This window comes from Grus americana, chromosome 19 (assembly GCF_028858705.1).
Source record: "Grus americana isolate bGruAme1 chromosome 19, bGruAme1.mat, whole genome shotgun sequence".
NCBI classification, from domain to species: domain Eukaryota; kingdom Metazoa; phylum Chordata; class Aves; order Gruiformes; family Gruidae; genus Grus; species Grus americana.
Genome location: NC_072870.1, coordinates 9,784,512 through 9,801,599, shown reverse-complemented (window position 1 = coordinate 9,801,599; position 17,088 = coordinate 9,784,512). Strand labels below are relative to the sequence as shown.

Genomic DNA, 17,088 nt, shown 5'->3' with positions numbered 1-17,088 from the left:
TCCCCTCCCGCCGCGGTGGAGTTGGGGTACGGGGCTAGTCCGTGGCTCAGAGGCAGCTGCAACCTGCGGAAACCACCGCGGCCGCGCACAGGGCCGAGCGCAGCAGGTCAGTGGCGGGCAGCGGCGCTCCGGGACCCCCCGGCCGAGCCGGGCCTCCCCGCTCCCACCGAGGCTCCACCGGGACGGCTCCTCACCCCCAGGCCGTCCTCAGCCCCTGCTCTGTCTGTGCGGGAGCAGCACGGGCGCGGGCCCCCCTTCGCCTCGGCCTCGCAGGCGCACGTCGGGGCCCGCCGCCGGCCCGGTCTCACCTGCCGCCAGCCCCGGTCCCGGCCCGTCGGCTCCTGCGGGAATTGCTCGCCGCTCCCTCGCTCGCATAACCCGGCCCGCCCGGGCCTTTTTTTTTTTTGCCTTTTTTTTTTTTTTTTGTTAGGAGTGGGGAAAAGGTTCATTAAGAGGTTGACACCAGTTTACTTTTTATTCTGCTCCTGTTCCCAATTTCGGCACCACGTGACGGTGGGAGTGAGTTTGGGTTTAAATTCACTTTCAAGAAAACCCCGATAAAAATCCTGCCCCGTGAAGCCCCGCCGGCTCATGGCGGTGTCCCTGTGAGCCCGGGGCTGCGGGAGGCGAGCGGCACCTCGGCGTCCGCCCGGGACCGGCCGGCTCGGGTAAGCGGCTCCCGCCCGCCGCCCCCTCCCCGCGGGTGCGGAGCGGGGCGCAGCCCGGCGGAGGGGTTGCGCGGGGACGCGGGGGGCGCGATGCAGAGCAGAGCCAGGCGAGGCTGTCGCGATATAGGGCGATGGGCAGCAGCGGGGCTGTCGCGATAGGCATAACCACAGGGGGTAGCGCGGGAGCCTGGGCGCGTTTCTGCTGCGGGTGGATGCGAGGGCCCGTTCAGCAAATGTCGGGCAGCACCGACAGCAGCCCTGCGGGGGGGGTGGGGGGGGTGGCTGTGTGTGTATCTTGATAATCGCGACAGCAGAGCTCAAGCGGCCCGTTCAGTCGTGAAAATACTCGGTGACTCTCCCGAGGGGGTGCTCCCCCTGATTTGGGAGTTTGGCTTGGCGGTGGGAGCCCCGAGCAGGCGGTGGCCGTGGCCGGAGGGTGCGGGGCCGGGAGCGCTTCTCCCCCTGCCGCGCTCACCTCGGGGCAGCTCCGGTGGGGCTGGCCCCGGCGGCCCGGTCTCGCCGCCGCTTTGTTTGCAAAACCAAACAAGCTCCCTCCGCGACCGAGGGAGGACGGGGAGCCCTGTCCCCCTCCCCAGGCGCTCGGGCAGACCCGCACCCGAAGACCGGCCCCAGGCCGGCGGCACGCGGGCAGTTTGGCTGCCGGTGCAGCAGGGCCGGGGAAGCCGCGGAGGCTGCGGACCCCTCCCGAAGCGTGACCCCGGCCCGGGCCCAGCCTTTTCCCATCGCCTCTCCCGGGCGGCCCCGGCTCCTGCGGCGGGGTCCCGCCGCCCCGCACCGCCCGGCCTGCCGAGCCAAGCGCCCTTCCAGCGCGGCCTGTGCCCGCCGCGGCCTTCCTGCCCCCGCTTCAGCCCCGGGCCCGACCCTGCTCCCCGGCGGGCAGTGGGGAGCGCCAGGACCATCGGGGCTGGGAGGGGGCGGCGGAGCTGGGGGTGTTCCCCATCACCGGGCTCCCCCCCGAGCAGCGAGCGGCTCCGCTCGCCGCCAGGCCCGGCGTAGCGCCGAGGCAGGCAGGGCAGGCCGGGGAAGGCCGCGACCGGGCCCGGTGCGCGGGGGCTGGGCGGTCGCTGCCCCCGGCCGGTGCCCCCCGGTGCAGGCCGTCGGGCGGGCGCGGGGCCGGGGCCGGGGCGAGCGGTCCGGGCCGGGCGGAGCGGGCCAGAGCCGGTCTGTGGGGACGTGATTGACAGCGGCAACGTCAGCAACAGGAGGGGAAGGGAAAAGGGAGGGGGAGACAAAGAGGGAGGGAGTCGAAAGGCCCCAAACTGGATCTTTATGGAACATTTTCCGCCAAGATCAAGGGAAAGTGAATCCGCGCAGCGGGGGATGCCCCGCACGCCGCTGCCATCGGGGGCCGCGGAGCCGCGCCCGGCCTGAGCGCCCCGCGCAGCCGCCGCGCTGCCCCGCGGATGCCCTTCATGCCGCAGCCGCCCCCAGGCGAAGCCCGGAGCCCCCCGCTGCGCCTCCTGCCCCCCGGCCGGCCGTGTGAGTTCCCGGGGTGAGGAGGGAAGGAAGGGAGGGAGCAGGGCTCCACGGGTGCGGGGCTCCCTGCAGCCCGCCGAGCTCCCGGCCTGTGCCGGGGCGGCCGCCGCCAGCCTGCTCCGCTGCTCCCCCGGCCTGCGACCCTGCTCCGTCCCCGGGAGCACCGGGGTCCCCGCCGCGGGCAGGAGCCGGGCCCTCGGGGGTGGCCGCCGCCGCCTCCCACCTGTGCTCCCCCGGGTCACCCGGCCCCGCGGTGCGGGTTGGCCGCCGGGAACATCCGCGCCTCGGCCGGGCTGGGGCCGCCCCGTCCCGTCCCCCGAGCCGGGCGGGGGGACCGGTGATGCTCTCGGGGCACCGTGCGAGCCGCTGCGGCCGGGGGCTCCCCGGGCGCTCCCTGCCCGGGGGCCGCGGCGCGTACGGTGCAGCTGTGCACGGCAGTGTGTGTGCCCGCTCGCACAGAGCCGGGCTGGCTGTCCGTCTCCATGGTTGGCGCTCTCCCTGAAGCTCTGCTGGGGCTGGGGGTCTCGGCCCCGCTCTCCCCTCCGCCTCTGTCGCCCCGGGGGGCGGCTCAGCCTTGGCGGCGCGGGGCCGGGAGTTTCCCTGGGCCGGGGGAGAGGCGCGCTTCGTCGGGGGCTGCGAGTCCGGGTGCCGTCAGCGTTTCCCTGTGGGGAGCGCCGGTTTCGGTTCCCGGGGCCGGTACCCCGCAGCCTCCTCGGGGCCGTTCCCCCTCCGCGCCGGCGCTGCCCGTCCGTCTGTCCGTCCGTCCGTCCGTCCGTCGAGCGGGGAGCGGGGCGGGCGGCCGCGTCCCTCCGCGCTGTAAAAGTCGGGGTTGATGCGCGGCAGCCCCGGCGGAGCTGTCAGACCTTATCTTTATTGGCTTTTCCCAGTCTCCGTCCAAGTTTAAGAGGGGCCCTTTTATCTCGGAGCCCAGCACTCCGTCTGTTTACGCCGCCCGGCTCCGCCGCAGCGCATCGCCGCGGCCCCGAGCGCCGTCGCGAAGTCCCCGAAGCTTTCGCAGCCCCGACGGGACGGGGCAGAGCGACCGGCCGGGCCGGACTGCCCTCCCCGAGGGGTACCGGTCCCGCACGGGGGCAAAAAGCGAGGGGGAGAGGAGAAAGGGTCGGGGCTGGGGGGGATGCGGTCACATCTGAGATGAGCTGTCCGGGCCTCAAGCGGGAGCGCAGCCACGCGTGGGCGGCTCCCCCACGGGGACAGGCGGGTCCGGCCCGGCTCTCCCGGGCACAGCGGCTTTCCCCCCGGGGCCGGGGGTGTCACGTCCCAGTCTCGCCGAGTGCCGCTGCCTGAGGAAGAACCGCGGGCCGGGCCGGGAGGGCCTGACCCCGCAGGTGGCCGTGCCCGGGGCTGCGAGGGGGACAGGGGCTGGACGTGACCCCCGGTGCTGCGAGCTAACGGTGCGCCTCTCTCCCTCCAAGGAAATGCTCCAGGAGAAAAGCCTGTCTGAAACCGAGGAAGGGTTTCCAACAGCCCCCGCGCCCGGCCATGCGGACTCCTCCGCCGGCTCCCCCGTCCTCGGCGTAGCCGGGGGGAGCAGCACGCCGCTCAGCAGCCCGCAGCTCCCCGACCCCGAGCAGGTACGCACCGCCCGACCCCGCGTCCTGCCCGATGGCTTCGCCCCTCGCTCTCTCCGCCAGCCCGGCCGGAGCGCGGGTAGCGGTGCCGGAGCCAGGCCTCCCACGGCCGTGCATCTCCCTCGCTCACGACCCGGGAGCGAGAATTGCGAGGAAATAGCATTTTTCTTTACTTGTTTTTTCATTATTATTATTATTATTATTATTATTATTATTATTATTATTATTTATTTTTACCTTCTGCAAAGCAGGCCGCCCCACGCCCGCCGTCGGGGCTCGTCGGGTGGCGGAGCTGCGGCCGCTCCTCCCGAGCAGGATCCGGCCCGGCGGTGGGTTTCGTTGGGTTTTTTTTTTTTTCTTCCCCGTTAAATACAACGCCGGGTCCGCCCGCGGTCTCTCGGCACATCGCGGCTTCTCTGCCTTCGCCCCCCGCGCCCGGCCGGCGCCTCCGCCTTGCCCCCGGCATCCCGCGGAAAGGAACGGGTCCGCTCAGAAACCGCGGCCCTGGACGCGCTCATTGCTCAGCGGATCCGCGTGTCTCCGCCGGTGTCCCCGCGGATGCTCCTGCCCCCGGTTTTTGGGACCCCCAGGGTGACAGCGGGGTCCGTCTGCCCCATCGAGGCACGGAAACCCCTACCAAAAAAAAAAAAAAAAAGGAGAAAAAAAAGGAAAAAACCCCCTTTGGCCGCAGTGTCCTGCTTGGATGTGAAAGTCTGCAATTAAAACCAGCCTCAGTTTGTTTCTCTTAGTTTTGGCAAAGGGCAGTGGAATTTTTGGGACTCCATCCTCCTCCCGCACAGGCAGGACCGAAGCTGGTGTGGCTTCGCCCGGCGCCTCGGCTGCGGCGCTGGTCCTGGGTGCTCAGCCACCGAGCCCCGCTGCCCTTCCCGCGGCCCTCCCCAGCCCCTCTCCTAGGTTTTCTCAGTTATTTCTTGCTATTCTCATTATCTTTATTTTTCCAGACAATAGAAAATATCAAAGTCTATCTCCATGAGAAGGAGCTATGGAAGAAATTTCATGAAGCTGGCACCGAAATGATAATAACCAAAGCAGGCAGGTTAGTGAAAATTCCCAGTGAAAATGTATTGCTTCTGATCTGTATGAAATGTCCCTGTTTGCCGAGACTGGGTTTTGCAGAGCTACTGCAGTCAGTGTCATTTTAAAAATTTATTATTGTGATTGCAGATTTCAGTAAGATCATTTTTTTTCAGTGTAAACTGTGCATGTGTTTGAGTGTGGTGACGAGATTGTGGATGCAAGAAAGAATTGAGGAGTCATTTGCTACATTTAGTCCCGATTCTCTTTGGGAATTCTTAATTTTATTATTTGGGATTTTAAGATGTTAGCATGATTTTGGCTCTACTTTTGGTTTTTGTTTTCCCCAGAGCAAACCCCACTCCCCTTTTCTGCACAGTGCACTAATACCTGTGCTGGTACTTTGCGCCGAAGTTTTAGCGATATGAAGGCTTAGGCTATGCTTTTAATCTCAAAACTGAGAGAGAGACAGGTACCACTTTTATCCTATTAAGTGTGGAAAAAATTTCTGCCTTTCTTTGGAAACAAACACTGATTTTTTACCAAACAAGAACTCCCTCAACGTGCACACCCAGGCCCAGGCGGGAGGGAGCCCAGCGGCTCGCAGGGACTTCGCTTCCCCAGGGAGCCCATCCCTGTGTCTGCTAAGGGCTCCCTTTCCACCCGGGGCTGCTCAGGTGGGGGATGACAGAATTAATTTCAGAAAATTAAACATCAGAATTAAACCTCAGACCATCACCAGCCTGGGAGTCAGATGGTTCCCAACAAAACTAGTCAGCTCCCACTGTGGGCACTGAAATATCTGTCCTTGGCTTCTGCGGCAGCGAGCTCATATTCCTGCTGCTGGAAGGGAAAAATCGCCAGACTTAGGTATTAAAATCCATTTAATTCTCATACAGCTGTGTGGTTCTGCCATGCCCTGTGATTGCTGATTTTACATCATGCTAGAGAGCTGTGGGGGAGAATACTCAAATAATGGGGAGAAAGTAGAAAAAAAATAACAATCCCACAATCAATATCTATGCAGTCTTTTTTCCCTGTGGTCCCTGATCCTTCGTACAGGGCAACTGGGGGGCTCAGGGGGAGGCATCTTCTCTCCTCTTTGCTGCTCACACTGCAAAACCCAGACCCAAACCCCTGGCTTTGGATTTGGGGATTGATGAGCGGTTTCCTTCTCCTTTCCCCCATCCCCGGCAGCGCTGCTCTGTGCAGCAGCTGGCCAGTGCGGGGAAGCTTTAGTCTAATAACCAAGATATTCCCGTTAGTCCCCCTGGAGAGGGGGTGTATGTGCCGGCGATCTTCAATTTGTTTGCTATTTGGCCTATTTATGAAGTGATTGTGCAGGTAACTCTGTCCTTATCACACTACATTTTAGTGTATAAAATCTTAGGACTTGTTCTGTAGTGTCTACTGATGTGAAGAGCCGGATTCATTTTGATAGGTCTGCTACCTAAGTCAGCTAAGACTAGGGGATCAAGACCTCAAATATTTCACCCTTAATTTATAGTATCTGAGTGTGTCTGTGCGGGACGTGTAATATCTTTACCAAATTCTAGACCCTAAGCATCCCAAATGTGCATGTTATCTCTTAGTAAGTCTTAACGTGGATTGTTTAAACAAATCCATATGTATAGGGCTCAGTCCCACATTCTTTGTCCGGTGGAGCTGGCAGTGCACACGTAGTCACCTTTCAGGAACATGTGGTTGGGACTGAGGGGATGGGGGGGATTGACCCCAAGATGTACAAAACTTTGTTTTTTAAGTTATCTAAGCCAAATTCTCCATTTGCGAAAATCAGTGCAGCACCATCAAGCATTTTTATTTTTTTAGATATAGTTTTTAATTTAAAAAAATGGCCGAAATGCTGATGAATAACATGAAACAAAATAGTCACTTCATTTCTTTCCTCTGCGTCCAACTGCAAAGGGCGTCAAAATAAAGGGCAACATTTTTATCAGTGTTAGGAGCGAGTCCAAAGACTACCCAGCCCCGGAGCCCGTTCCGCGGGAGCGCAGCCCGCCGCGCTGCCGGCCAGGGGCGATGCTGCCGGGGCCGGGGCTGAGCGGAGCCGCCGCCGGGGACGCGCCGGTGCCAGGACCCGGTTCTGTCCCGCCCTGTCCCCGGGCCGGGTTCTCCAGCAGCAGCGAAAGCAAAAACGCACAAAATAATTAGCATGAGGACGGCAGAAGAATCGAGCGATTTAAATGCCGTGATCGCTTAAGTCTCTTCCTTCCTACCGAGTGCCAGGCTGAGCCACTCGTGTCCGTGCTGAGACGAGGGCAGCCCAAAAGCAGGAATATACCGTGAATCGTAATGCAAACGGCGAAATGAAAAGTATTACTTCATGCAGATTTTATTTTAGCCGAGCTATTTAAATAAAGAATAGCAATAATAAACCTCCTCTTGACCCAATTAAAAAAATGATGGTTAATGGAGATTTGTATGCACTTGCATTTAGTAGCGGGGGGGGGGGGGGGGGTGAGGGGGAAGAGGGAAAACAGCTAATTGCAGGCACTAATTAGGACTCTAATCCCCCTCCCAGCAGGCACAGAGATGCCCCTGAATGCAGTTAGTTGAAATCACTTAAATGTCGGTCTGTCTGACCTCAAGGGGCACAAACGAAAAGAAATTGAAGCCTGATTTTAAAATTTCAAACAACAAAAAAAGTGACTTTAATGACAAGTTCACTCAATGGAGAGGAAATGTAAAGCTCAGCGGAAGCGTTAATTCCATGGCAATGGTGTAAAATAGCCTTTTTGTATAAACAAGGCAAATATTGATAACTTAGTGGGGGGGAGAGGGGGAGTCATTTGTTTCATTCTTTGTAGAACTCCACAGAACGAGTCAACTATAAATTATCGAGAATTTAGGGCTGAGAATTACTTTGGGGGATTATTACTCCCTCTTAGGGCTGATCTGTAGGAGACATTAGGAGAACACAGCAAGCTCAGCATTGAAATAGAAATCATGTTGTTGCCAAGAAAGCTTGATTTATAAAGTGGAAACATCTTTAAAATGCACTCGCTATCTTTTTAATGTTCGACTGCTTCATTGTGGGAGGGAAAAAAAAAGAGATTATTTTATATTAAAAGGATCATCAAAAGATAAAAAGTTTATGTTAGCAAAGTTCCCTGAACTTTGCATAAAACCGCTTGCCTCCTTCAAACATAAAATCCTGCCCATCGCAGCGCCCAGAGGATGGGACGCTGGGCTCCATAAATCAGAACCTTTCCTTGTTCCTCCTATTTGAGGTTTGTTCTAATTACGAATTTCTACTCCAGAGGATTTGCTGTTGCTGGGGTTTAAAGGCTGCGTTACATGTAGTGCAAAAATTGCCCCGTCTCTGCCGTTGCCTGGAGCTGTAGGTACCCATGGGCTGCCTGAACCGGAGGGAAACGAGAAGAAAACGGGCCACGCGTGATTTCTTTAAGCGCTGACCATCGCGAGTGGCATTTTACAGAGCAGGTTTTTTGCTGGTTTTTTTTTTTCTTTTTCTTTTTTTTTTTTCGGAAGGCAGCGTGGCTCGGGCGCTGGTGCCGTTTGCAGATGAAAGCCCGTTGTTCGGGTGGCTGCGAGCCCGGCTCGCTCCTCCGAGAAGCCTCTCACCGCTGAGCCCCGGCGGGGCGGCTCCAGCCGTTCCCCGCTGCCCGTTCGTTCCCCGCTGCCCGTTCCCCGCTGCCCGCTGCCGGCGCGGCTGGGTCGCCTTCCCGGGACGGAGGAATGAGCCCAGCATCACATCGGGCTGTGCATGCCTGTGTTTATAAACAAGGTTATAATTTTTCAAAAATCCCCCAATTTATTAAAAAAAACCCCCCAACCAACCAACATTTTCCAGGCGGTGAGAGCCTATTAAATCAATTTAATAAATTCAATTTAATAAAATCAATTTAGATGGTAATAAAGGGGACAGGGTATATTGGAGGATGGAGATGCAGATATACATCTGAATTCCTTCCTTCTAACAGCCCTGCTGCGCGGGGCATCGCTCTGGATGTGCCTGTCGGGCTTTGCACAGCCTGAGCCTGAGCCTGAGCCCGTCCTAGCAAGGCGCGCGCCTTTCCTGCTGGAGTTCAGGCATTCCGTAGTGATGAAATTGTACGAGGGGTAGGTAAAGCAGAAAGCAAACCAGAGACTTCGTTATAAATCTTGCTTTCCGATTTCATCTTCTCATTCCTACGTGCTATTATTTAACCGAACAATTGTAGGGTTTTTGGGTTTTTTTTTTTTAACCTTGTGGCAAACCCCACTTTGTCTCTCATAATTCTTTGTGAAATCTCATCTTCCAGACCTTATTTCTGCAGGAAGTTCATCTTTGCAGTCTTCATGGCTCAGGATTTATTTTTTTCAGTTAGTTTTTATTTAACTCTAGCTGTTCCCTAGTTTTTTCCAAGGTGCCAGTCTTTGCAGCATTGCAATTTCTCTCCAGATATTGCCAGGGACAAGCAATTTGATGCAGCTTATGGCTAATCAGTAAAAAAATACCATTTCACAGGATGTCTGGTCATATTTTCATGAACAGTTACTGAAGAGAAAATACTATGTAATTCCTCTATGGCAGCACAACCATCCAAGTGATGTGAGGAGGAGACTTGGAATACTGAAATTCAGTTTTGGCTGGAGTGCAGGATGTGCACAGGTACAAAGATAGCTTCAGTCTTTATGGTAGCAAGTTTTAAGAAGCATATGTAGGAAAATATTGCACAGAAAAAAAAATCTATAAAGCAGCTTGCATGTGTGGAAAAGACGCAAACCCCCTTTAGATGTTCAAGTTTCATTTTAAAAGTGGCTTATTTCAGTTTAAAAAAATCTGTTCCTAATCAACTTTAGTAAACCAAAATAAGACTAGTTTTTAGGACATCAAGGTCTGAAGAAGTATAAATGCTTTGGCTAAGCTGGTGCAGCTTTCCTCTGTGAATAATCCTTTAAAAGTTAAATTTTCCATGGCTCTGTAGGGCATATGGATGCCCAGTTCTCATTACAATTAAAGGGAAATATTTGTCCAGAATCTTTTGAGGCAGTTACAAGAATCTCTGCTAAAGGTTTTTGATCCAAAAGCAAACCTTAATATCCGAGATCAGCAATGGAATGTGAGCCATCAATTTAAAACTTGGAAATAAAGTAGATATTTAAGGAATGTTTGATCTGCTTAGTCCTAAATTCGGGGTCCTGGAATTACCCTGTTCGGGCAAACTCCTGCTTTCAGAGAAAGGAGCAGGAGCAAACTCCAATGGCTCTTGGCCGTGCTGCTAAAGATGTCGACAGCTTTGGCAAGGAAGGCAGAGCTTGTGCACGCCGAGTAGGGCAGGGATGGGATTTTAGTTTTTAATACGCTTCTCTCTTCAAACAGCAATCCTTGCTTTTAGTTTGTTAAAGACATGGGATGCTCATGGTGAAGGGTGTTCCCAAAACTTTCTCCGCTTGTCCTTAGACTGGAGCTGTGGCAGTGCTGGCCAGGGTTGCCGGGAAGGGTTTGGTCAAGCCCAAACCGTCTGGGGAGGATCCCCATGGTTTGGGCTCTGTCTTTGCATCGAAGGCTCATGGGCACAGGGACTGCAGATCATCTCCTGCTCTGCACCGATGAGCCGGCACACGGCCTGGCACCAATGCCAAGGCTGCCCATGGCTCCTCCAAAAGCCCCTGCGGAGCCAACGGAGCTGGAGGAGCTGCACCATGGAGGGAGCCGGGCTGGTAAGGGAGCAAACCTGCCCTGAAATGCTGCAGTGCCAGGTCATCGGCCATGCTCTTGCACAGCTTCTCTCTGAGGTACATCTGTGCTGTGCTGCTGGTGCTGTCGGAGGCTGTCGGCACCCACCTCTCCCATCTTCCGGCATGTTGGGATCTTTTCTGCTCAACTTCAGTTATGGCAAAACGAAAGCACCGGAGAAGCATCCCACAGCAAGAAGCCTGCCTGTGTTTCAAGTTACCATGGGCGAAGAGAGGAAATGTTTCTAGACCACAAAAGCAGCCATCCAGCTAACCAAGTTCTCAAGTATGTGAGAAACAATGTTTTATTTAAAAATTAGATGCGCTAGCCAGAAGAAAAAAAATACAACCTCGCCATTCCAAAATATAAAAATCCCTTAACTGTCTGACCTTCTCATCACTAGGTCATGGTCCTGCCACCAGATAAATCTCTCCTATCTGTCCATAGACTGAGAGTTCAATGTTGCTTGTGTTAGTGACAGTGAATTTGGAGCTGAAAAATGAACTACTGATGAGAACTCCTGTTGAACCTGTATTGTTTGTTATTCTGAGGCAAGGATCTGGCATGGGCTAATCCAGCACTTCAAAGTTAACTGCTCTTACTTTGTATACAGAGCGTCATAGCGGAGTGGCGTGGGTGATAAGAGAAATAAGGGACTGAGGGTTAGGATACACTGGGAAAATGGGACCCTGTTGAAAAACTCTTTGATCTCTTTAAAGTATTTTCTGAAAGCAAGAATCTATCAAAAAGGAAATGCCATTTAAAAGGCTAAAAGAAACAGCTGACATCCCCAAATTTGTTTTAATCTGCCCCGGAGAATATTATTTTTAAAGATGCGTTAAGTCAGTGGAAGAAATACTTGTCAAAAGAAGGGAAATTAGAAAAAAGAAGAAAGGTCATCTGAATGGAAACATGGTTCTTGAAGCCTCTGCACACCATTCCTCTCCATCCTACCAATGAAGATGAGGAGAAGCATCGTTAAGCTGCCATGGCCAATTCTCAAGAAGAATTTGGGGCCACATTAGTCATTATCAGGGATGTAGGCATGTCATCTGCCTCAGTGCTTTGAAACCATCACTGGAGGCATCTCTGCATGCCCTGCAGCTTCTGAGGAGGTGGTCTTGCAGCCATGATAGGCCTTGTTAGCTAACACGTCGAGTGATTTCTTGTTTTTCTGATCCTTTCACAACCTAATATGCCATAAGCATCACCTTTCCAGGCAGCACCGAGCAGGAGCTTCCGGAAATCCAGTCATCGCTTTACATGACAACCCCAAAATCGAGGATTGTAAAATCACTGTCTGTCTTTGGAAATCTTTGTCTTATCAAAACTCCTTTTGAAAACAGGCCTTAAGTTGCTGAGCTACTGCAGGGCTGGGTGACATTTTTACCCCCTAAAGAACAGAAGGAAGCACTCGATAGTGCCTCAAGCACCATCCACACCACAGGGACATGCAGTGACCACCAGTCCACACATTCCCATGGGCTTCAGAGAGCACTGACAGCCTTTGGTGAGGACATGACTTGGGTTGTTCCAACAGGACTCAGGTGTCTTGTTTCCACACAGTTTTCTCTATGGAAATACCAGTTGAGTTCCCCATGGCTTCCTTGCTTACCGTGTGCTGGTCACAGAAACCTTTTCCTAGCTAATGTGTCAGTAGGAGCATCAGAAATGATGTTTGCGTCTAAGCGAGGAAGGTCAGAGCAAATCCTCGTGAGCAGGACGGTGGGGAAGGCTGAGGGGTTTGCAGAGGTCACCTCATCGCCCAGCAGTACCGTGACATGAGCCCGTGTCCCTGGGACACGCGGGTCCTGGCGTGCAGCATGGCATGGGGCAGTCGGTGCTCAGATGAGTGCTTTGAGCTCTTTGATCAGCTCTGCTACTCCTGGCTTTTCTGGCTGTGATGGGTTGCTGTCCCTTACCTAAAAATAAGACTTTATTGAACCTGGGAGCCTTGCAGTCACCCATGTCTCCAGGACCAACCAGGCCTGCTTGTGTGGGGATTGAAACACAAGATGCCCATGAAGTGGCCAAGCCTGGGGAGCCTGAAAGGCTGGGAATTGCTGCTCCAAACGAAACCAAAGCTTTCCTCTTATCGCTCGCTTCCAAATCCAACCAACCAATTACACATTAATTAAACTTTGTTTGAACATAATAGAAGCTTTGGCTCCATGTCAGTAACTGCTCCATGGTTAAGGGGATTGGATAGTAATAGAATAAATAAATAAACAAGAGATGCTTATTCTAACAGTTCATTTTAAAACAATTTGTGAATATCATGTAGAGATAAAATGTGCCTAGCATAAACTTAGCTAAGCAATGACTGCTTCATTATCAGAACAAATAATTCACTCGCACATCATCTTTGAAGCTTGGGAGGGCCACAGAGTTGTGCTGCTTGTTTATTTTCCTGGCTTTTACTGTTTTTGCTACATTTCATCTGCACAGAGCTGCGGGGAAGGGTTTAGCTGGGGCTGTGGCAGCGCGGTGCCAAGCCCCGGCGATGCCGGCCCTGCTCCTGCTGCCCGCGGTCCCCAGAGTCAGGCTCAGCCCCTCTGCCCTCCCCAGGGCATCATCCTGCACCTCAGCCCCCAGTGACCAGGTGCCAGGCCGTGGCATTTTAATGCCGTATCAGATGTCCCACCCGCACAGGAGTGAGGCACCGCAGCCTTTCTCCCGTCTCCTTTCTGCCTGTCGGAGCCACTAAACCCAGCAGAGAGCTTTGAGGGACACAGGAGACCATCAGAGTCTGGATGGTCCCTTCTTCACTGGCTTGAGCTGGTGGGAGGGAGAAGTGGGTTTTGAACATGTCCAAAATTGGGGTCTACTGACTCGGTGTTTTGCAGAAGAAGAGACTGTGAGGGCTGATGCTCGGCTGCTTGTGCCGCACCCACCTGTGCATCGCCGGCTGTCGCACGGGCACGCCATGGGCTCGTGGCCGGTCCCTGGGCGGGCAGGGGAGCTGTGGGGCTGGTGGTGGCTTTGTGGCTCCCATTCACCAAGCAGCCCCGCTGGTTGCCCTGTGTTGGCTGGGAGCATCCATCACACCTAACGTGTGCTGGTGGGTTAGACACACACCCTGTGTGGCTTTCAAAAAAACGAGCACGAAGGGGAAGGAATTGGTCTGGTCCTGGACTCCCCCACCCCAGGATGGCGGCGGCATTAGTGCATGCAGCCCTGGGACACCATGTTCGACCAAGCTTTGGGTCTGAACAAAAGAGGACGATGTCAGGAATTGCTGCTCTTAATCTGATTACTGGTGGCTTGAACTTCACCTCATAGTTGGTTTATCCTGTGCTGCACATGTGCCCAGCCCTTAAACTCGCGGAGCTTCCCCGTTTGCACAGCCACAGCAGGGCTGCAGCTGCCTTCAGAGGCAGGAGGTGTCACTGAGGGTCAGATGCCACCTACTTGGACACACTCGCTAGGAAGTCCCAAATTCACAATTTCTGTAACCGGTTTCCGTGCAGCGAAGCTTTCACCCCTTTTGGAGTCGTGCAAAGCGGCAGGAAGGAGGGTGGGTAAAACGCAGGTCTGCTGGGATCTTCCTTCAGACCTCCCACCAAAGCCAGGCTGAGCTTTCCCACAGCTTGGCAAGACGTTGGCAAGTTTTTATTGCAGCGCTGGGTTATTCTTCTGCCGCTGCTGGTCCCTGGGCAATAGATGATGAAGCAAACTATTGTCAAGGAAAGCTGGCCGAAGCGAAGCATCCTCTGCGGAGACGCCCATCCGCCCGAGAGCTCCTGCCTGCAGAGATTTGGCAGAGGGGCTGGTTATGCAAAGCTACTACTGAGCGTAGAGCCCATGGCTGTGAGTAGCTCCATTGACCTGGAGTAAATTTGGGGAAGCAGGCAGGTTTTTGGCCCCTTCCCAGGGCTGACGGGAAGCTGTATAGACCCACTGTAGGCACGGCCCCGCTGCCGGGCAGGGCTGGTGCAGCCCGGTGCCTCTGCCGTGGTTTTTCTGCTCCTCTTTTTCAAACAGGACATTTAATAAGGGCCAGGACATGATATTAGGTGCTCTCTCATGCTTTTTTTTTTTTTTTTTTTTTAAAAATTGAAACTCTATGACTGCATTTTCTTGGACCCAGCTCTTTGGTTTGTCATGCCTTCCCACCAGAAATGCACAACCCATGTTTGTATCGTATTGCAAAGAGATATTTACTAAATGAGTCTCTGCCAAGGGGTTGAGAAATATGTTTTCATTAAGAAAATTAAACTGACAAGTCCCTGGACAGCACATTAGTTGCATTTTTTTTTTTAAGGCCAAAATGCAGCAGCTAATAATAATGATGAAATATCCGTGCACAGCCAAATTACTAAAATCTACCCCGTGTTTTCCTGGAAAAGAATGCGGAGAGTTGGCAAACTTGGTTGTAGCTGGGTCTGTCGACTGCCGAGTACAATGCTACCACTGCAAGATACCGAGCGGTTTGCAAGTTAAGCAACACCTTCAATCAGATGTGAGTCCCCATTTGTTATCCTTAAAGAATTTCAGCTGTATATATTATAGTAGTACTTTGGCTCTTTGTATTTATTTTAGAGGGCTATACTAAAGAACATTATAAACTCAGGCATGTCCATGCTATATGAACTCCATATGCTGAAGCTTAATTTTAAATGCCATTAAAAAAGCACTTAACATTTACAATATATCAGTCCGGCTACTTTAGCAGCTTGGATGTACTACAGTAAGTGAAATGATTGAGAAAAAAAAGAAATTCAGAAGCTAGATGTTATAAAAATCCCCGATGCAGGATGTTTGCCTAGTACGACACAGTAACTGTCAAATCGTATAATTTCTGTTTTTTAATCAAATTCTCCTCTTTTTTTGTTTCATTTTTAAATGTAATTTTAAGGCCTAATTTAAAAAAAAAAAAAATCTTGGCATTCAGATTGGATTCCTTATGCAATTTTTTTCAACGTGTGAATTGGGCTGTGTATTCGCAAATTGAAATGTCCTACTGTATTTATCCAGGTGCTTACCTGTAGGAGGACAAGGTTAAGAGGAGTGCAGAGTTTATGAATGAAAATCAAATATGGACATTGGTAAACCACCCCTTTTTAGTCCTGGCTAATTACATGGTAAACATCTGGAATTTATGCAGGGTGGTTAAAAGAGTCAATTGAAATGATTTCGAACAGGGCCCATTTTGTTGCCTTCTCCCCACGCAGCGACAAAATGGTGCTGCAGATCTGGGCTGACTCGGTTGGGGAAGGAGGGATAAAAGGAGGGGGCAAAGTGGCCTCAATGTCCGATGGAGAAACGACATCAGAATTTGGGCCCTTATTAATTAGGGTAATTAGAATGTCTCCAGGATGTAGCAGTTCTCATCCTCTGTCCCCTTACGGCAGTGGAAAGGGGAATTTTCTGTTCTGGCTGGTTACTTGAAGGCTGTGGTGACCCAGTTTGCTCAACTAACTTGGTTTTTTACTGGGTGAAGAGGAGGTTGGGGAGATGGAGCCAAGAAAGTAGTTGCTCAGAGGACCTAAAAGCGCCTGATCCTGCAAATCCCGGCTCCTGATGCCATCTCGAGGGCTCAGGAAGCCCATAGCAGTGCCCGTGCCCATCAGGGCCATCTCTTTTGGACCACAAGACCAGACCGTGATGGTATATTCTGGTTTCATGGCCATAGCTTTATAAAAATATTCTTTAATATTGCATAAAGATTCTTTAGATATGTAAGGCGTATATATAAATGTTCTTCAATGATAAACTGGTTCACGTGATGTTCCCCGTTTGGCGTTGGTTGCCACGTGTCTGCTGAAGTCAATGGTAAATCAGTGGGACGGGTGCGTTTTCAGCAGGGAGCTCTGCGGTGCTCCTGGCTCAAACAGGGTTTAACGGCAACACCGTGAATTTGGGAAATTCGGGAAGGCCAGAGGAGCGGTGGTTGGTTGCACCACCGCAGGGTTTAACCCTTAGTCTCCCTCCCAGGCTTTACCAATCCTCAGTTTTCAGTCTGTGGCAGGGAACGCAGGTTCAGCTGCTGCGTTAGGACGTGCAGTGGGATGTGGGGTTGTGGCTGCTGGGACTGTGTGAATGAGAAAGCCGTGTGCGCTTTGTTTCTTCTGAAGGGTAGTTAGGTCTCATGACTTTTCATGCACGTATCTCTGGAAAGGGTGAGTTTAATTCAGGTGACGTATAAGCAGCAATAATGTTTTGTAGCTCATTTGTCCTAGCGTGAATTCATCACACGGTGGATCTGCCTTTTGGGGTGCTGCTCCAAGTTTCCATCAGTTCCAGCACTGCTCCAGGTTGCTCACTAACGTGTTAACCCTTTGCTTTTCCTAAGGAGGATGTTTCCTAGTTACAAGGTTAAAGTGACCGGAATGAACCCCAAGACCAAGTACATCCTGTTGATTGACATCGTCCCAGCTGATGACCACCGGTATAAATTCTGTGACAATAAATGGTAAGAGAACATTTCTGTTTGCCTTCTTTTCTGTAATAAAATTGCAATTGGATCAACCGTTTGCTGTGCAAACTCAGAAACCAACATAAATACCTTCCCACGGGAGGGATGCCAACATCCCAGAGCTTTCTTTCTTGGAGCAGCAATAGATACAAGAGCCAATGGCTGGAAGTTAAAGAC

At 53.0% G+C, this 17,088-nt stretch overlaps 1 protein-coding gene across 3 annotated transcripts in view; it reads left to right on the top strand.

Moving 5' to 3' along the window:
• Positions 1-610: 610 nt before the first annotated feature.
• Positions 611-17,088, top strand: part of TBX4 (T-box transcription factor 4) — a 39,502-nt gene continuing 23,024 nt past the window's right edge. Inside the window, exons 1-4 of one of the 3 annotated variants that reach the window (XM_054847936.1) lie at positions 611-668; positions 3,599-3,757; positions 4,717-4,811; positions 16,789-16,908. In XM_054847936.1, coding sequence (XP_054703911.1) covers positions 3,602-3,757; positions 4,717-4,811; positions 16,789-16,908 — 371 coding nt within the window. In that variant the 5' untranslated portion in view covers positions 611-668; positions 3,599-3,601. Of the gene's footprint in view, positions 669-1,960; positions 2,182-3,598; positions 3,758-4,716; positions 4,812-16,788; positions 16,909-17,088 lie in introns of those variants that run through there. The other 2 variants (XM_054847933.1, XM_054847935.1) reach the window with 2 other exon arrangements.